We start from the raw sequence: 22,094 nt of genomic DNA on the forward strand, positions 1-22,094 counted from the left end.
CTGAACATATTAGACATAATGTGTTAGTCTAAAAGAAATGATGAATGCTTGTGACTTATTTGGTAATGAAACATTACATTGCAACCTAGTGCTATCTTGGGGGTAACCAAAACCTATGGAGGATAGGGCTGCATGTTTTTGGCACTGAAATGCATCCAAAAATTCTGAAGCAAAATGGCCCCAGCCCAATAAATTGTGTCGGAGAAAGATATAAGTTCAATTTGGATTAACTTCTAAATCATGGGATTTTTTTTAATTGAGATAAGTATTTGATTCTTAATTAAGTGATACAGAAATTTATCTATATAATACATGCAAACAATTTTTGTTGTTTCGTTTTGTTTCACCTGGTGCAGTGGACATCCCTTTGTAAATTTTTTTAAAAAAAAAAAAAAACTTGATGTAAGATTCGAAGTGTTTCACGAAGGAATGGAAAATTGGGCACGTTTGTCTTGCACTGTTCTTCCTTTGTTCTCTTCCCTTGAGAGTGTTATAAAAAAATATACAACAAAGTGGTGAAATCTGATCTAGAATGCAAAGCCAACAGTCTCATCACGTGGCATGGCATCATTGCCAGCTTGCTCTGCTGAATAGAGTTAGACAATAAGTGGTAGCCACTAGCCAATAGTGTCAGCATCAGGTGCAGCCTGGCCTTCAAAACAACAACAGCAATAATCTTTCATGGATTATTGGTGTGTCCTAAACCAATGTGTTGTGTTGCATTGTTGATGCTTGATTGTACTACTCTCTCTTTCTTACACACCCCAACAGAAGGATCGATGCAGAGGACTTTTTATGGATATGGTATTGCATTGCATGTGGATAGAAAACCCAGACAAAAAAAAGACCTAAGAGAAAATCATCAAAGGGAGATTTTTGGCTAAATAATTTTTCTAAAATTTTAGTTTTTAACCGTTGAATGATATTATAATGTCTTTGATCGTCGATTTTTCAATGACTCTCACACTACAATACTATACATACTATACAGTGACACTTCACTCAATTCCTTGATGGTCAGAACACTCCATTAAAAACCTATGTAGTTAACTTTTTCTGAGACTCAACAATTTATTTTGATTGCTTTCAGGAGATGATTATCTTTACAAATCAACAGAGACTTTTCAACATGTTTTGATCTCACTCACGTTTTCTAGGAAATTTCCTAAAAGGATTCATTCCATAATTGCTCAAAGTTAAACACGCTTAATTGTATAGTTTTTAAGTGATGAAATACTAAAAAATAGATGCATCTTATTGGTATAAATAATATCAATTAATTTTTTTAAGTCTTTTTTATGTGTACAATTTCATACTTGCATAATCTTTGGATCTCTCTTATTCTAGTGTGATTCATCTAAGATGTTACAAATATCGTGTAATTGATGTTATCAATCTCACTTGGTGAGATAAGACTTTGTTGTTGGAATTGCATTGCATCAACATGGGGGAGGGGGGGACAGTGACAGTACCTCATTCATTCATTGAATCATTGAATGTTGTTGGCAGGACCACAAAACCAATTTCATTTATGAAGGGTTGTATAATAGAAGTGAATACTTGAATCAATTTGCTGTCAGGTAGAATGGGAGTACTGAAAATCTTTAGCTCCAAGGTATGCTTAGGTTATGTTTGCCCTACATGAGACTTTTGAAAAATACTGTCCATATGATATGATCATGTATTACATAGCAAGAAAAATTATATAGACATTATTTGAGTGGCAAATTAGCAAGTGGTTTTCTTATATGTGATGAAGGTTAAAATTAAGATTTTAGAAAATGGTCCGCAACTATGATTTTGATTGCAATATCAAAGTTTTTTTTAGATCTTTGCAAATGCAATTGTGGTGATTGCATTAGTCGAATTTATGCATGACTTTCTACAATATCGAAGATCGAGAAGAAATTATAACCATGAACGTAATTTAAAACCTTGAATTAAATGTATTTATATTTATTTATTTATTCTTTATGTAAAAACCAAAGCATAATTAAATGAGAAGAATATTATTACTAAATAAATATAAATGCATACTCTATAATTAATAGAGATTCACGAGGGAAATAGATATTAACAGAAAGAAAAAGAAAAAAAAATATGATTAGTAATACAATGTGGCAATAAGATTAAAAAATGTTGAAATAAATATGATATTGTGCAAGTGTATGAATTATGGATTTATGGTTATCACGCATCAATTATCCAATTTCATGTAAATAATAGAAAAGCTCTTAAACAATTAATTTTAACAAGAGAACCTGGCATGTACATATATCCTTGTATACAGCATAGCAAAGTCGGGCTCTCAGTTCCCACATTTTAAATAAGATGTTGGCTTATATAAAGTATCATCACGTCATTTGACAATTTCACTATTATAATAGTAGCTCGATGCAAGTAGTGTTTCTTTAAGAACACACGGTAGTATTTATAAGCAAGTTGTGATGTAAAGTATAACTCTTTACCATGGAAAAATAAATCAAAATAATGATTTAAATAATGTCTATGTTTAATGTGCATACATGTATGGAATATAACTCTAATAAATCAATTGTAAATGAGATTATTTTTATTTTCTGACTGTATCAAATACACATGACAAATGATCATTTTCATCATATAGCTAGAATAGCCATAGACCTAAAAAAAAGAAAAAAGGAAAAAAATCTCATTTATCATGTTAATTGATAATTATTACAGACTTCACATGCAAATACGTGTATGTGACTTCTTCTTTTCATTTGTAATAAGAAGTTATAACCTTGTTAAACACCCTTCTCTTTTTTAATAATTTCAAGGGGTCTAAATAATATAATACACTGTTAGCGCATGTATAGAACTTTTTTATACATATATCTAACGATTAATATTTACTTATTTTATTACTCCATCTTATTTATTAATATGATACAATGATAATGTAAACTTTTATTTGGTTTCTGTGGAATTATGTGGAAACTAATTAAAATGTTTTATACTAATTAATATATATATATATATAACTTTTTTTCCAAACCACTGTAATATAATATTGTAGGTTTGACTAAGTTTACAGTAAGTGACTTATATATCAAGAAAATTATATCTCTTAAATAATTTTATTAGATAATATAATATAAAATTTATTTTTTACATAACATATATAATTTAATTTAATGAAACTTTTAAAAGAAATTATTTATTACAAATCAAACATCCATGAATGACTCAGCAACGTTTGTTGGAGACAAACTAAGGTTCATGGATTGTTTGGGCCCCGCTATATAAGTTACTACAATTTTAATAACCATATATTCATATATGTTACGTACGTCTCCATCAATATTTTACACTTTTTATTGATAACAACACAAAATCAAAACAGAGAATATACGTCGTGGATTGTTTGGTGGTGTTGTTAGTTAACGTAGATTCACGTAGTCGATAAAAAATAGTGATACTGAGCGAGGGCTTGTTTGTTTTCCTCGTCAAATTAATTTCTCTTATTAATGATATCAATCATGAGATAATAAGAGATAACATAATCTGTGTGAAATTATGTATAATTATTATATTATTTCGTATTATTAGCTTGTGATCATGTAAATCAATCTATTTTTAGTCTAGACGTAATCTTAGAAGTTTTATTTGAAAAATCAATCTATATAACTCAATCTTAAGAGATTTTGATGTAACTCTCTTATATATATTTATGCCTTAATAAAGTATAAAATACAGAACAAAATTATTCTGTCATAGAATTATTTATGGTATCAAAGCCACCAACAGGTTCTGTTTGAAATTTGGTGACAATGAGTCATCATGTCCTAAGAATGAGTCTCATAAGCAAGAAGAACATAAGATGGTGAAGAAAACTTCATCACCGTATGAATTGAATTCCAACAACAACCCGGGAATTGGACGAGGAAAAGGAGAAACAATGCGTACAAATGTTGTGCACAATGGTGAAACAAGTGCAGACACCAGGATCTGAGAAGGAGACAGTTCAAGTTTGATTGGGCTTACTACAGAGCAGTGACAGACGTTGGTAGAATTACTAAATGCTCAGAAGACAAACTCTAATGACAAGAAGACAGGTGAACGTGATACCAATACATGGATAATTGACACAGGGGCTTCCAACCACATGACTGGAAATATGAATCATATGCATGAACTACGAGATATTCAAAGTTGTCCAATTGAACTTCCTAATGGACATCATACAACCGCGATTAAAGAAGGAAGTGTGATGGTAGATGGAGGCTTAAAACTTACTAATGTTCTCTATGTGCCTAAATTGAATTGCAATTTGATATCTGTTTCACAGATGATGGATGAATTGAAATGTGTTGTTCAATTCATTGATAAGTTATGTGTTGTGCAGGACCGTATTTTGAGGACCCTGATTGGAGCAGGTGAACGAAGGGATGAACTCTATTTCTTTAGAGGGGCTTGAAATGTGAGAGCTTACAAAACTGATGGTTTGCATTCCATGGACTTGTGACACAAACGGTTGGGACATCCTTCCTTGAAGATCACCCAGTTGATTCCTGAGGTTAGAAAACACAAAGATAACAATGTAGTGAATAAAACATGTGAAGTCTGTTTTAAAGCCTAACAGACTAGAGAGAAGTTTCCTTTGAGTGAACATAAAACCAGTAGTGCATTTGAATTAGTTCATTGTGATTTATGGGGACCATATAGAACTCCTTCTACTTGTGGTGCTTTTTATTTCCTAACAATAGTTGATGATTATTTATGTGTTGTATGGGTATATCTATTAGCTGATAAACGAGAAGTATCGACAATGCTTCACAATTTTTTTGCTCTGCTTGAGAGGCAGTTTCATAAACAAGTCAAAATATTCAGAAGTGATAATGGGACAAAATTCACATGTATGAAAAGATATTTTCTTGATCGTGGAATAATTTTTCAGACATCTTGCACCGGAACACCCCAACAAAATGGGAGAGTGGAACGAAAATATAGACATATTTTGAATGTGGCTCGAGCACTGCGATTTCAAGGTAATCTTCCTATTAAGTTCTGGGGGGAATGTATTTTAACTGCAACATATTTGATCAATCGAACTCCTTCCACTGTTTTGAATGGGAAAACTCCATATGAGATGTTGTATGAGCAGCAACCTGCATATGAACATTTGAAAATATTTGGCTCCTTATGCTACGCCCATAATCAAAGACGGAATGGTAATAAATTTGCAAGTAGGAGTAAGAAGTATGTGTTTATTGACTACCCATATGGCAAGAAAGGGTGGAAGCTGTTTGACTTAGAAACAAAAGAGATTTTTGTCTCTCGAGATGTTGAATTCGTTGAGACCAAGTATTCTTTTTCTATTAATGTTACTACCAAGAAAGACGATCCTCCTAAAAATTGGAGTTGTGAAGAAATTGTTGGTGATGTGACTGATGGTGTAGAAGAAACGGATCACACAGGAGGTACTGAAGAAAGTGGTGATATGACAATGGATGATAGAAGGGGTGAGCCAAATGCGGAGTTCGATGAACAAGGTGTTAATCTCCAAAATATGGACACACAAGATACAATGCTTCCATCTATATCACCAATCGAGCCATTATTGGGCAAAGGACATAGAACCAAACAACCTTCTACTTCATTGCAAGATTATGTGACAAATACCACCAAAAGATTGAGCCCATCCAACTATTTACCCTCTCCAAAGGCAGACTCAGGTGCACCCTATCCTATAACTGATTATGTGAATTATGACCATTTTTTTCTTGCACATTGTGCTTTTCTTGCATCCATTTCACAGAAAAAGGAGCTTGTCACTTATATTGACGCGGTGAAAGACAGTCGATGGAGAGATGCAATGAAAAGTGAGATACATGTCCTTGAGACCAATGGAACTTGGACAATCATGCAATTACCTCCAGGAAAAAATGCACTTGGCTACAAGTGGGTGTACAAAATAAAGCATAAAGTTGATGGAAGTGTAGAACGATTCAAAGCCCAGATAGTAATTTTTGGCAATCATCAAAAGGAGGGGATCGATAACACAGGGACTTTTGCACCTGCTATAAAAATGGTAACAGTACGCATAGTGTTAGCCGTAGCAACCACAGGAGCTTGGGAATTACATTAGATGGATGTGCACAATGCATTTATGATCACACCTAGATAGAGGGGTGCGTTGAAAGTCCCACATGACGGGTAGCCATGAGGAAAAATGGGGCATGTTGAAGTCCCACATCGAATAAAGATAGTGTCGAGATAAACTATATAAAGTGGGAAGCAATCCTCACCTTAGAAGTCGATTTTGTAGGGTTAAGTTAAGCTCAAACCCACTTTCTGACATGGTATCAGAGCTCATCCTAAATGGATCCCTATGTTTGTCACGCTTTAGGCAGGTAGCCTTGAGCATGAGGGGAGGTGTGACCATACCTAGATAGAGGGGTGTGTTGAAAGTCCTACATGGTGGGTAGCCATGAGGAAAAATGGGGCATGTTGAAGTCTCACATTAAATAAGGATAGTGCCGAGATAAACTATATAAAGTGGGGAACAATTCTCACCTTACAAGTCGGTTTTGTAGAATTGAGTCAAGCGCAAACCCACTTTTGACACTTATCCTCTTTCCTTTTTAATATAAAAAATTACGTTTTGAAATTAATTTAAATATATATCTTATTTATGTTTAATATTACTTTTTTTATCAAAATTAATTCTATTTAATTTTAAAACAATGAGATAGAAAATTAAAAATATTAGTACTACAGTTCTAAAAGAAAAAGGATAATAATTTTATTATAGATTAAAGGTGTTTTGTAAAATCAATGAATAAATTAGTAAAAAAAATTTGAAAAACTAACTAAAGACTAAAAGGTAATAATTACTTGATTGAATTAAAATTATTTAGTAAAACTAACTATTATCCACATCTTATTAAACGAACATGGGAAATCCTTTTTTCTTTGTAGGTATTGAGAGCGGAAGCGACTCCGGTAAGGAGCTGTCGGATGGTGGAGGACAACAGAAACGCACTTCGTTTAGAGATCTGATGATGGGCCAAAAAGCACCAGTGGCACCTAGACCTAAGGTGGACCTTTTGAAGTACGAAGATGGTAATCACTTGAAGCCAAAAGTTCATTTGGACAAGAAGGTTGTGGAAGGTTTATCTACCCCTTGGCAAGACGCGTTGGTGATCAAGCTTTTGGAGAAATTTGTTGGTTTTAATACTATGAAGGATAGGCTCACAAGGCTATTGAAATTTTGGATATTTATCTTGAATATTTCATGGTCAAGTTTGATAATGAGAATGACAGAAGGAAGGTTATGGAGGATGGTCCTTGGATGTTGTTTGATCATTATTTAATTGTTTAAACATGATCTCCATCGTTCCTTTCTCCTAAAGCATAAATAGAGAAGACACTCGTAAGGGTACATTTTCTGGGGCTAAATATTGTGTTTTATGATGAAAGCATACTATTGGCAATGCCAACAACGATAGGGATGCCAATGAAGGTGAATTCTAATACTCTAGATGTACGACGTAGTCATTTTGCAAGAGTATGTGTTGAAATTGACTTGAGTGTTCCAGTTGTAGGGAGATTTTGGCTTCAAGATCATTGGTATCGAGTTGAATAGGAAGGCCTCCATAGGATTTGTGCTACATGCGGCTACTATGGACACTTTGCGAGAGAGTGTAAAAAAACTCTAGTAACTATCTCGGGGAAGCATCCAACTCAAAAAGATATTGGTTTGCCGACAAAGGAGGGAGACAAGAGTACGACAATGCCGCCAGAAACCCTAGTTGCTAATCCAAGGAATGTTTCAACCAACAATTCTGCAACTAGGGCCCCACAAATAGATGATGCATTACATGGTGAGTGGTTGGTGGTAACAAGAAAAAAAAAGAGAAATGTATATGCACAAAAAAAGAAAGAAAGAATATGCTTTAATGGGAAATCATGAAAGTAAGAAAACAAATTGGAGAGAGAAAATATTCATCCTAGAGTGAATATTCCTTCCATATTTTCAGAGTGTCATATTTTGATCTAGTGGGGCCATCAAATAATGCAACCACCAATCACTAGAAAAAGCCAATTGGGAATATGAAAAATAAAAGATCTTGAAAGGATTTTTTTCATGCCTATACCTTTGATGATTCAAAATGCTACTAAATTGGCCTCTGCAAGAAACACTAAGGGGGACCCACATATCAGTCACAAGCAAAGGGAACCAAACATTCAACACATGGGACCAATTCAACATGTTATGCATGGTGTTGGTGAAGGTATCGAGCCCACAACGTTCTTACAACAAAATGTGAATGTTGAAACCAGTTTGAACATGGATGAAGACACAATTGCTCCACAGGCAGATATGGAAGTGGTGCCCTCATCTATTCCTCAAGAAACTCATAGCTCAGGCCAACAAAGTTAAAGTTGGCATCATGATCCACTTTATGAGTATAATTTGTATGGATTGTTTTAAAGATATATCTCTCATATCGTGGAACATTCGTGGTGCAGTTGGTTGCTGCACCTGGTGAAATATCAGTGAGTTGGTTTGTCAATATCATCCCTCTTTCTTTTTAATTTATGAAACTCATACTCTTTTTTGTAATGTTGAAAAGAAATGGGATTCCCTAGGTAATCATGCTTTGCTTCTCCAACAAGCAAATGGTCATTCAGGTGGTATTTGGGTTCTTACTAATATCTTTGATGTTGTTTTCACCTTGGTTGAAAAGTTTAGTTAGTCTATTACGTTCAAGATCCAACGTCTTGACTTATTCTGGTTTTGTTCAGCTATTTATGTTTCCCCTAATCCAACACTGTGTACTCAAGTGTGGGATCATCTTATGGCCTTGGGTGATACCATTACAGGCCCTTGGATAATGGTACGGGATTTTAATGTTGGACCATGAGTTGAAATCGGGTTTGTACACCTGGAGCAAGAACGTCCAAAATGGAGGACATGTTCGTAAAAAGCTTGATAGATGTTTATATAATCCTCAATGGCGCATAACTTTTCTTCATTCTTTGGTGGAAGTTCCGCCAAACCATAACTCTGACCATAACCCCTTTTGGTGAGTTGTAAAAAGGTAGCGATGAGGAAAAATAAAATATTATTTTTCAAGCAGCGTGGACTTTTCATCCTGACTATGGTGTTGTTGTTGAAAATACTTGGAAAACTAATCATGGTATTGTGGGTCATAAGTTGAAGCATATTAAGACCAAATCCCTTGAGTTCAATGAAAAGGTTTTTGGTAACATTTTTCATAGAAAGAGACATTTGGATGCTAAGCTAAAAGGGATCTATAGAGATTTGGATTTGTCTTATGATCATGAATTAGCAAAGTTTGACAAGGAGCTTCAACGTCAATATAATCATGTTATTGCTCAGTAGGAGATGTTGTGGTTCCAAACTCTAGAGAAAATTAGGTTAAGTATGGGAATAAGAATACAAAAAAAATTTGATACTCAAACCATCATTAGAAAAAGGAGAAATAAAGTCAGAGGTTTGGATATTGAAGAGATTTGGGGCACTAACGAGGAATTGTTAAAGAGGGAAGCAATAATGATTTCTTCAAGGAGTTGTTTCAAAGTAATGATGTTTGTCAACCTTAGAGCTTGCGCCTTGATAATATACCTGATATTGGTGATGTGTTGCATGAGGATTTGGTTAGCTTGGTCACTATGAATGAGGTTAAACAATCAGTTTTTGGTATGAGCCCTTATAAAGCTCCTAGACCTGATGGGTTTCAACCCATTTTCTTTAGGAACTATTAGGACATTATTGCTTTTGATATTTGGGAGATGGTGGCCACAACCTTCTCTACAGGACATATTCCACCAGGTTTGGCTGCAACTCTTATCGTTCCTATTCCTAAAGTTGATTAGCCATTTTCCTTAAAAGGCTTTTGTCCTATTAGTCTTTGTAATGTGTCTTTGAAAATTATTTCTAAATTGTTGGTTAATTGTATCCAATCTCACTTGAATAATTTTATAGGATCCTTACAAAGTAGTTTTATTCCAAAGAGAATGACTAATGATAATGCGATTATAGCTCAGGAAATAGCCCATCATATGTATATGAAAAAGGGAAAATAGGTTACTTGATGCTCAAAATTGACTTTGAGAAAGCCTATGATAGAATTGACTGGGGTATTTTGAAGGTTACTCTTGAAGAGTTTGGCTTTCCTCAACAAACCATTGATCTCATTTTGAGTTGTACAAGTGAAGCTTCTCTTTCTCTAAAGTGGAACAATGATACCCTGGACTCTTTTGCACCTACTAGATGATTGAGATAGGGAAATCCCATGTCGTCACACCTGTTTGTTCTGTGTATGTAGAAATTGGGTTTATTGATTCATTCAAAAGTCTCCTCCAATCAGTGGCAGTCTATATCAGTATCTAGGAATGGCCCAAAAGTTTCTCACCTATTCTTCGTTGATGATTGTCTGTTGTTTATAAAGGCGACCTATGAGATAGCAAGGATATACAAGCAAGTTCTTGATGCTTTTTGTTTAACTGTTGGCTTTAAAATTAATGTTAGCAAATATAAATTCTTAGCTTCTAAGAATGTTCCAAGAAGGAAAATTACTCGCTTTGAGAATATTTTTGAGTTTAACCATACTCAACAAATTGATAAATACCTAGGCTTCCCTATCCTTATGGGTAGAATAAAAAAAAATCTGATTTTGGCTTCCTGCTAGAGAGAATTCAAGGAAGATTGGTTGGATGAAAAAACGAGCTCCTTAATAGGGTGGGTCTATAACCTTGGCCAAATCTGTGTTGGCCACTATTCCTCATTATGTCATGCAAAATTGTTGGTTGCCTGAAGGAATTTGTGAAAGCATTGATATTATAGTTTGTAGATTTATTTAGGGAAAACCTAGTTCCCATTGGGGTCAATAGGGAAAATGTAACTCAACCCAAAAGATTTGAGGGCCTAGGGGTGCGATCTACTAGGAACATAAACATATGTCTTTTGGGAAAACATGTATAGAGTTTAATCAATGATAAAGAGCGCTTATGGGTTCAGATGCTTCATGCAAAATATTTGTTTTCCAAGTAGGGTTTGTTGCATGATCTTATTTTTTTCCTGGGCTTCCATAATCAAAGCTGCCGAAATCTTAAAGGATGGATTCATTATCCGAATTGGCAAAGGTGAAGTGTCCCTTTGGTATGATAAGTGGTTGGAATTCGGTTATCTATCTAAAGAGGTTGATTATATTAATATCATGGACACTGCACTTCAAGTTAAGGGCGGGTGTAATGAAGCTGGTTGGAACTTTGTTATGCCGCAACCATTCCGGATGATGTCAAACAAATTATGAGGTCCACATTTTTCAACATGGACATATCAGATGATATTATTTGGTCCCCTGCACGGGATGACATTTATTCAGCAAAATCCACCTGCTAGTGGCTCATTAGGGTGATGTTTCCACAAGTAATACCCATGGAGATTCTTGGTCCTGGCTATGGACGAAAAAAAAATATCAAATTGTTTCCTTGGCTTTCTACTAAAGAAAGCCTTCCTACTAACATGTTTTGTAACTATAGACACTTGTCTATGGTTTCTCTTTGTAACAAGTGTGCACTATTGCAAAAATGACATATGATGACGATTCTTAAGCATATTCAAAAACAATTCAAAACCGTCTTAGAAAAATGTATCCTTCTAAGACGGTTCTTAGCTAAGAACCATCTTGGAAGAGTACCCTTCTAAGATGCTTGTTATCTAAAAATCATCTTAGAATATAGATCATTCTAAGACGGTTCTTTAAACATCCGTCTTAGAATGGTTTATTAAAAAAAAACTAAATCGGGTGAATTCTAAGACAGTTTTTGTATACATTCTCAAAAAATCATCTTAGAATGTAGACATTTTAAGACGATTTTTCAAAAAACTATTTTAGGATGTTATATATATATATATATATATATATAGAGGTAGAGCTCTAAAAATTTTCGGACAAGGACCTGCAAATGTCACATGATTAGCCTTCAGAACTTTCTAACTTCTACACACACACACACACACACACATATAATAACAAAACACGGTGAATGGACTTACTGGTTCCCAAAAGCCAAAACCACTAATAGTCTGGAGAAAATGAAAAAAAATATTAGATATTAAATGAGTTGCCAACCCTGCCAATCCCAATGCTTTAGGCAAAAACTGCTACTAAGCAACCTAGTCCACCTCCTATAATAGTTCCTAGTCCACGATTGAAGCCCTTTCCAAGTGTGGATCCTAAATTGTTTGATTATATATATATATATATATATATATATATATATATATATATATATATATATATATATATATATATATATATATATTGCATTAATTTTTAACATAAGAGTTAATTGAATTGAATTTTGCTGAAAGTAGGTACCTGCAGAGGTTCAGTGGAGGACATGTTTCCAAGCTGGTTCCAACTGCATCAATAATTACTACTTTAATGCTACACAAATGCATACATATATATTTTATAATAACAACATACAAAAAATTAAAAAGCAGCAAGTGTGTTTTAAGCAAACAAACCTGGCCCATTTGCTATGCTCCACAAGTTTCCATGTCCTGGGTTTTGGGATGTTACAAGGTCCTACACTAGAATACCATATACTTGTAATCTCACAATTCACCTCCAAAACCACACAATATAATCTGGGTCCACTTATTCTTTTTATTAATTCAAGAATGATACATTAATTCTTGAGCCAGTGTTAAGCATGAATAATAAATAAATGAATGAGTACCTTGATTAATTCAAGAATATGTAAACACAAAGAATTCAAATGCAATGTAATAAGCATTGACATAGGTTTCCATAGACATAGTTACCTTCAATAGCTATAGAACCTAGCTTGGTGGCAAATAGAGATGATAGAGTACCAAGAAATCCACCCATTGGTGTACGTGCAACACCAACAATACAAACATCTATAGAAATCAAACATATGAAGTCAACTACCAAATAAAAGGATATATAAACACTCTATATCTATACAAGCCAAAATGTTTCATGAAAGACATCTTGGCTTGATTGAATATGAAGATGTTTATGCTACTGGAGCCATTGATGGATGAAAATGGAATCAGCAATCCAAAAGATTAAATACGAACACATTTAGGTATAATTCTCAAGCTAACATGGCAAAATCTTTGAGAACTAATTCCATGTACGATCAGAAAATGCATAGCACAAATTGATCCCATAATATTTAACCATTTAGAAATTTGAAAAGAAAAGAAGTAGCTCAAGATTATAGGAATGTTCCTTCTTGGTTGTTTCTCATATAAATAGAAAAATAGGAACAAATAATCAAGAAAAAATGATAGTGATGTGGTTGTAAGAGAAACGCGGATCTGATAAAGTGTTAAGCAAATTAAAGAAGAAGCTTACGAGGCGAAAAAGAGAGAGATAGCTTGACTGTCGTCGTTCGAAAATGAAGGAGAAGTGAATAATGGTCGCACCATATATTGATATGAGTGTGAGTGCTTATATATGGCCTCACCACAGCCCACGACTTACGCATACCTTTTAATATAGAATGTCCAAGTGCAAATCCTTGATAATGAAAATGAAGAAGCTGAGTTTGTCGTCGTTGGCACCAACGAGGAAGGAAACGACAACGTTTGGACTGTTAGGGTAATAGAGGAGGTGGAGGCGCGCGATTGCGAGGAAGAGGGAAGTGGCATCATTTTGATTGGGGAAAGAGAAGAAGGAGGCAACTGAGGAAGCGGTGGAGGGGAGAATGGAGTAAGGATAGGAAGTGAGGAGGAAGCGGGAGGGAAAAAGATGCGGAGGGAGATGGAGACAGGGTACGAGAAAGGGGGAAGAGAAGAGAACGGAGAGGGAATTAGGGTTACAGTTAAGTTGAAGAGGAAGGGGCCGAGAGGGAGAGAATGGGAATGAGAGAGGAAAGAAAGAGTTAAAAATTAAAAACACTAACTTCTAAGATGGTTTTTGTAAAATCGTCTTAGAATGATAATTATTCTAAGACGGTTTTTGAAAAATTGTCGTAAAATGGTAGTTTTATAAAATCATCTTCATTGACAATCTCATATTCACGAAATTGTCACGGTGTGACATTCAAAAACAGTTTCTGCATAACCGTTTTAAAATGTGTGTCATAAAAAATATTTTTTTTTAGTAGTGGTGGTGTTTTCTAGGAGGATATTATTCACTTGCTTAGGGATTGCAACAAAGCAACAATGGTTTGGCAAACAATAAGTTGGCAACCAGACCCTGACTTCTTAATTGATGATGTTGTTCAATGGATCAAGAGGAATGTTTTTGGATCCAAAGGAGTGTTCTTTGCGATTATTTGGTGGTTCATTTGGAGATCGAGGAATGAAGAGGTGTTTTCAAATAAAGTGTGGACCTCTTGGTATATATATTCAACATCAGATAACATCACTTCATGAAACCATCATTAGCTTGAACAACAACCAACAGGCTCACCCTCGTCAATCCGTTTTGGTTCATTGGTCTCCCCCTCTTCAGCCTTTTCGGGAGCTCAACACCGACGAGAGTTCTTTGGGTAATCCAGGAACCTCAAGTTTTGGCGGAGTGATTCGCGATAATCTTGGTCAGTAGCAACTTGGGTTTTCTGGTTTCTGTGGCTTCACTACTAGTCTTCATGCAGAACATTTCGCGATTTACCATGGTTTGAACATCGCTTGGAACAATGATATTCAATTTTTATTTGCGAGTCTGACTCTATGATTGCGTTGAACCTGATCCATAGTAATGATACTTAGTTTCATCCCTACAATGCTCTCATTGACAAGATTTGGCAGTATAAACAGAGGTCGTGGCAGTTGTGTTTTTAGCATGTGCTTCGTCAAGGAAACCAATGTGCACTAAGAAAGGCGTGTCATCCTTGGATGCTTTGAAGTTTTGGCCCTCTTGTCCAAATCCTTTGTTGTAGATTTCTTTTGCCGAGTTTGTTTATATATATATATATATATAGTTTCCCACAAAAAAAAAAACTAACTACTATCTAACTTATAAATTTAAAATGAAAAGGAGGGGCATATTAATTACTTAGTCTGTTAGTCATAACTTCAAATTCGGTAACCCCTAAAAAAAACTTAAATTTGGTAATTATATGTTTCTAAATAATTGTAAATTTTCATATTTGAATTTATTTTAAATAATTTATCATTTAAAAATTTTCGGATAATATTTTTTTATAAATGAAATGAGATAATAAAAATGAATTTATATTATTTTAATTATTTTACATCATAAAAAATAGAATTTTATGATTATCTTAAGTAGTAATGTATAGCTTTTCAAATTAAATGGATGTTCCGGCCTTTTTTTACGAATTCTTTCTTTCTTTTTTAACGAACGATGTTTTATTAAAATTAAAATAAATAACATAATATTTAACCAATTATTTAATAAAGTACAAAATTCTTCAATAGTTAACTTTATTTTATAAGAAAAAAAGTTTTTAAAATCACAATCTAATCCTCTTTTGTGATATTAATATTTGCCTTTCCAGGACAAGTGACTATTGCAAACCATTGGCACCATATTAAAGATAACATGTTTGGAACATTCATAATGGTAACACAATCAAGTTTTGGTAAAGATAACATGTTTGGAACATTCATAATAGTAACACAATCAAGTTTTGGAGGGATAAGTGGATTCCTAATATGGACTCCCTTGAGACTATGATGGTGGATAATATCCCTTATGCTGAACCTAACCTTCCGATTTCAGCTTATGAGGATGACACTGGATGGCCTTGGCCTGCTCTTAATGTTATTATGTCGCCTCAGATTTGTATAGAACTATTGCCATTAATCCCCCTTCAATTCGCAAGGTCTGGATGATGTGCCAATCTAGAAGTGTGCTAAGGACAAGTTATTTTCCATAAAAGCCGCTTATCTTTTCCTTACACAGAATGTCAGTGTGTCTCGAATGTTTTTAGGGTTCAGAATAAAAAGATCCCTAAATAACAAAAACATATTTCATGGGTTTGCTTATGAAAGGAAGCATGGACACATGATTGATTCTGACTTGTGTCCTAGACGCAAGAGGGATGTTTCTCATGCGTATTCCTTAGTCTCCCCCCCCTTAATAATAAAATATTCTGTCACACACAAACGCAACGTGAAAATCAAATCCATAAGGAATATGATTATTTATTAAATATACTATATTAATAAATAATAAATAATGGTCAAACAACTTACCCTTGTCTCCCATAAAAAAATTAAAAAATACAGTACTGGAAATCTGGAATAAACTTTGAACCAACAATTTAAATTTAAGACATCATTTAAAGCCTGTTGTCGAAAAACACTCCGAATTTAAGACATCAATATCAATTAAAGGGTCCCTCTCTCTTTCTCTCTCTCTCCCTCTCTCTCTCCCCCCTTTGCTTTTGCTCTTATTTTATGCACTGTACCTTTCCTCCTCTCTCTTCTCCTCTCTGCCTTTTTCCCCCTTCACTCAAAAACCCACTCCCTTTCCTTTCCTTTCCTTTCTGCTAAAACATTACCCCAAAAAAAGAGACATTCCCAGTTTCCTTTCCTTTTCATCTTCTTTCTCTCCACACCTTTGAATTAGGGTTCTTCTCCCACTCTCTTCAGTCTTCACCACCATTGTTGAAACGTCACAACATTCTCCATAGCTTCACCCTTCTTCGGATCAGCTCAAATGGGTAAGCACAAACTTCTCTTGCTGGCCCTCACTCTCCACCTTCTCCATGTCTCAGCTGCACCTTCCGCTACTTCCCCAGCAAGTAAGACCCCATTCACTTGTGCTCATTCTCTCGCTTCCGTTTCATCAAAGTTTGCTTCTTTTGCTCATAGATAGCTCTGTGTCTTCTTGGTTTCAGAAATTGTTAGTGGGTTTCTCTCCAATGCCGTGCCTGCTTTCACCAAGTGGGTGTGGTCGCTCAAGGCCACCACCAAAACGGGTGTGGATCTGGTGCAAGTTTGGTTTTTGGCTTTGGTTTTGGTAGATGGGTTTTGAAGGTTTGAAATGTGGGTTTTTTTGGGGTTTTTTTTTGCAGCGGTTTCGAGCAGGTCGATGATGAAGTTCGAGAGTGGGTACAACGTGGAGACTGTGTTTGATGGAAGCAAGCTTGGGATCGAGCCTTATGCTGTGGAGGTGTTGCCCAATGGGGAGCTTCTCATTCTTGATTCGGCTAATAGTAACATTTATAGGATTTCATCCTCGCTTTCTTTGTGTAAGTGTGTCACAATGTGGTTTTTGATGGTGGCTTGTGGTTCTAAGTGATTGGTGAAATCCACTTTGTTTAATTGTGATGTTTTGGAAAAAAAATCATAGGTTTGTTGCTGTTGTTGAGAATTTGAAAGTTCAGCTGCCTTTTGCTGGATCTGGAATGGCGATTAGTTAGTTTTAGGCATATCTAGATTGCTGTCAGTTTGAGTTTGATCCGTTGCATCATATTTTCTGGTGTTTGCATAATGTGATTCTAGATTATGCAACATGATTTGTGATATCTCAGTCACTTCAATTCATGATTATGAGCTGAATGAAAATGCATTGCATGATTATAATGCATTTTGAACTATGTGTCTATGGGACTTGTCTTTTGAGTATAATTGCAGTGCGACTGTAAAGTTTCTTTTGTGTATGTATACATTGTAAGGTGCACCTGATGAAGATAATGTTCGTTGCAATTGTGCAGACAGCCGACCCAAGCTGGTTGCAGGATCAGCTGAAGGGTATTCTGGGCATGTTGATGGAAAACTCAGGGAGGCTAGGATGAGTCACCCAAAGGGGATAACTGTTGATGACCGAGGAAATATTTATGTTGCAGATACTACGAATATGGCAATTAGGAAAATTAGTGATTCAGGTATAATAATCTTTCTCCCCCTCTCCCTCTATGCATAGTTAGTATCATAACTATTACATATACTTATCCTTTCTGGAAATTGTAGACAGCTTACAAATCCTATATACGTGTACTCTTACAATGATATTGTAGGCCCGGTTTGATTATATAATTGTTACCGCATGAGTCAAATGTGGGAGCTTTTCATTGAAGATTTCTATTTCAGGGGTCACGACAATTGCTGGTGGAAAATGGAGCCGCGGAGGGGGCCATGTTGATGGACCAAGTGAAGAAGCTAAATTTTCTGGTGACTTTGATGTGGCTTATGTTGGAAGTAGCTGTTCGCTACTCGTCATAGACAGAGGAAACCGAGCCATCAGGGAGATCCAACTCCATTTTGATGATTGTGCTTATCAATATGGCAGTGGATTCCCACTTGGTAAACTAAATCATACATGATTTTCTGTAGAAATTCTGTCAAGTGTTATTGTTAATCAAATTTAGACTGATTGCCTTCAATGTTACAGGGATTGCAATGCTTGTTGGGGCTGGATTCTTTGGTTACATGCTGGCATTACTGCAGCGTAGGCTTGGTACAATTGTGTCATCCCAGGAAGTTAGTGCTTAGTCTTGCCTTATTCCATCTCAAGCATTGCACTGAATGAGACTGATAGTGATATAGACTTTTTTATAACTAAAATAGTCATTAATGAATATGATTGTCCAATTTTAGCATTTCGTGAATAAATTAACTTGCACCAGACATTCTGAATTGTTTGAGAACTACTGTTCTTACACTTTGCAGTAAAAAGCATCTTGTTACTTCCGTTGAGAGCTACATAATGGAATATCTATCTATAGTTTCAAGTTATTACATTTTAACTTTGCATTACCTTTGCAGTGATGGGATTGCAACTACAGCCTCATGATACTGTAGATGCATGCTCATGAAGAGTCTATAATCCATCTCATGTTTTTTTTTTTTGCAGGCTCAGGTTCCAGTAACAGTAACATCTTCGGTTCCTCCAAGTCCATATCAAAAGCCCTTTAAATCTGTCAGGCCTCCTTTAATTCCAGCAGAATGTGAACCTGACAAGCAGGAAGAAGGTTTCTTCGGATCCCTTGGGAAGCTTATTGCCAACACCGGTGTGTCAATGGTGGAGATAATGGGAGGACTATTTCCTTCTTTCAGAAGAAAATCCCTGAGCTACCAATTTCAACGACAACCACTTATCCAGCAACCTCAGAAGCAAGTTAATGCTTGGCCGGTGCAGGAAAGCTTTGTGATCCCCGACGAAGACCAGCCCCCTTCCATCGACACAAGGGCCCCAACCCCACGAAAAACCTATCCTTTCATGTCCAAGGATGCAGAGAAAATGCAACAACTGCGACAAAGCCGAGCATTCTACAGCGGATGGGATGGAGATCTCCAGCAGCAACAGCAACAGAAACACCATCATCGCCATCAGTACCGCTCGTCAATCCCTCACACTTACTATGAGCAGAGCCATGAGACAACCAATGAAATAGTATTTGGGGCAGTGCAGGAGCAGGATAGGAAGCAGGAATCTGTGGTTATCAAGCCTGTGGATTATGGGGAATCAATGTATGAACAAAATATTCGGTCTAGAATGAGTTCCATGGGTTATGGTTACAGGTATTGAGTATATAACAGCTAGGAAGTTTAGATTTTTAGAAGTAATGATCTCAATGGAGAGGGAAGAATGAAATCAGGTATAGGTAGTGGTATAATTAATGATTTCTTTCAGTGAGATATTAGTAAGAGGAAGGCGGTGGTGCTGATCATAATGTTAATTGTTTTATTCAGTTCTGCCAAATGGAGGTTGCTATGGTGTGTAGTGTAAGAAGCAACTCTGGCAATCATGAGGGTGGGGAGGGATCAAGAAATTTTGCATGCTATATTCTTCTGATGATCTCATTATGTTTAAATGTCCAATAGTACTCTGAAAAAAATTGTAATTTCTTTCTTTCTGTTCTTTAATTACATTTCCTAAAGACTAAAATCAAGAGTCTACAGTACTAATTTACATTAATTTTTTAAAAGAGTAAATTACATTAACACTTAAGATTTTTTTGGATTGCACAAGATATCTTTTCTTTTTTAACTTTTAGAACCATCTATTTTAGTGTTAATGTAATGTTTTTTCAAACATTAAGAGGATTAGTGTAGGAATATAAAAAAAAAAAAAAGAGAATGGTGTTATATGTAATTAAAAAAAATCAGGGGATGAGTATAGGTTTTTTTTTTTAAAATGGAATTGGCTTTAAACAAGAAGGTATTTATTTTTAATTTATAGTTAGTCAATATCATAATATGCGTTAAATTAAGACGAATTCTAATAAGTGGTTTAAGTATGTTGTTTAATGAATCAAAACGATGTTTTAGAAAGTATTATTAATGTACTTTTTATTGTATTTCAAGTTTCAACCATGTTTTTTAATAATTTTATTCTTTATTGAATATTTTTAGTACATCGATTAATAAGGTTTGTAAATATAGTAAATTTATTTTTACCTATTCATTTTAGATAAGTAAATTATAATATGCATTTGAAGTGAATTTCTTGTTGAAATTGGATTTATATGGATGCCAAGCTTGAAAGCGTTGCCCAGACATTTTGCTGACTAGAGTCTAAATTGAAGCGTCTTTCGGTGAGTTAAGGTCAGGTGGCTAGATTTTCTAAATTAATTAACACGGATTACGATGTGTCGATGTGACACGAATGGAGTTCCCCTAGTAGCATGTGAATGAAATCGTCACAATTTCATTACTTTATATTTAAAAAAAAAAATGGGTTAAGGTACGAATATTGAATGATAAAATAAATAATTAGAAATTTAGAATTCACTAACATGATGTCATTCAATTATAGATTTTCATCACGATTAGATTATAGGATTATGTAATACTTATTTTAAAAGTTATATTTAAAATATTTTTAATGAATATTGATAAGAAAATTTTACACCAGTGTATAAAAAATAAAATTGTAAAAAAAATTATGAAAATAAAATATTGCATTACAATTTAAAAGGAAAACATAATATTTATTTTAAAAAAGAAGATAAAAATTATAATGCTTTGAACATATTGAAGCAAGAATGTAGCAACACTTTTTTTAGTATTGTCTTTCTAATACATTTTTAACTGGTTGAAAATTATATATCATACTAAATTAAGAATGAGATTCATCAGATAGAAAATAGAGCTCATGTTTAGTGAAACTCACAAATTTCATTCAATAAAAACTATGAAAAAAATTAAATATATGACAAATAATTTTAGAAAATTGAACAAAAATTCAATTTAATTTAGTTGTAGATGGTCTTTTAGAAAAATCAATGTCAAATTAACATTGTTTATTTATTTTTATCTGTAAGAACCAAAAACAAATTTGTAATAACTCATGCATTAGGTTTAACTTACTGAAATAGAGTTCCTCACATTATTTAATTTAATTAGTATAATTGTAAAAAAAATCTTATAACTAAGTTTAGATTTTATTTTAATTTAGAATTTTAGAATGTGCTCGGCACATTATGTCAAGTAATTTTATATTATAAAGTTAAGTCTTTACTTTTAAAAGGTAGATGTTTTTTTGTCTGTGTCAAGTAATTTGTTATTATTTCATACTTATTTTACTTTTTTAAAAAAATACCATTAATTGTTTACTTTATTTTTATACCAAAAATTTATTTCATGTGAAATCTCAATTATATCTATAAGATTTGAAATGTTGATTTAATAAGTTAGGATTTAATCATGATAAAGATTAGTTATAAACAAAACTAACTAAGGGATACTTCACATCAATATCATTAAAAAAAATTGAGATTCAATTGATATCATAAAAAAGAAAAAAAAAAAAAAAAAAGAGGTTCATCAATTGAATATTTGACTTAAAGCCTTTTCCTAAGGAAATAATCCAGGTTTAGATGTATGCATAGGACAATAAGTGTGCATCGAAAAATGCAAGTCATGGAGAGATCTTTTCTTGTTTTATTGTTGAATTTGATTTAAAAAGAAAATTATCTACTTCATCTGGCTAGTTATGAGTTCAAGTCCAGAGAAATTCACTAAAATTAATATATCAAAATTATATGTACGTACTATAGTGAACGGACTTTTTTTAAGGAACTTTTTTTCTACAATACGGGTAATATTTCCTGCATTTGTTCGAGTATATTATTTAATTTTCTTAATTTACAAACCTAGACTCAACTTCACACCTTTACTTGAGCCAAAATTG

The 22,094-nt window shown here is 34.2% G+C and overlaps 1 protein-coding gene across 1 annotated transcript; it reads left to right on the forward strand.

The window, feature by feature from the left end:
* Positions 1–16,325: 16,325 nt before the first annotated feature.
* LOC114423181 lies at positions 16,326–19,847 on the forward strand. Its single transcript, XM_028389826.1, has 7 exons — positions 16,326–16,758; positions 16,855–16,935; positions 17,032–17,208; positions 17,674–17,844; positions 18,050–18,262; positions 18,351–18,439; positions 18,813–19,847. The coding sequence occupies exons 1-7, from the start codon at positions 16,674–16,676 to the stop codon at positions 19,485–19,487; spliced, it is 1,491 nt and encodes a 496-aa protein (XP_028245627.1). The 5' UTR covers positions 16,326–16,673; the 3' UTR covers positions 19,488–19,847.
* The last annotated feature ends 2,247 nt before the right edge of the window (positions 19,848–22,094 follow it).

The sequence above is a fragment of the Glycine soja genome, chromosome 8, assembly GCF_004193775.1.
Source record: "Glycine soja cultivar W05 chromosome 8, ASM419377v2, whole genome shotgun sequence".
Taxonomy (NCBI): Eukaryota; Viridiplantae; Streptophyta; class Magnoliopsida; order Fabales; family Fabaceae; genus Glycine; species Glycine soja.

Bases quoted from the DNA above. Each gene is read 5' to 3' on its own strand.
- LOC114423181 (XM_028389826.1), top strand. From the start codon at position 16,674: ATGGGTAAGCACAAACTTCTCTTGCTGGCCCTCACTCTCCACCTTCTC. The intron at 16,936-17,031 runs GTGTGGATCTGG...TTTTTTTTGCAG, and splicing joins CAAGGCCACCACCAAAACGG to CGGTTTCGAGCAGGTCGATG. The intron at 18,440-18,812 runs GTTAGTGCTTAG...TTTTTTTTGCAG, and splicing joins CAATTGTGTCATCCCAGGAA to GCTCAGGTTCCAGTAACAGT.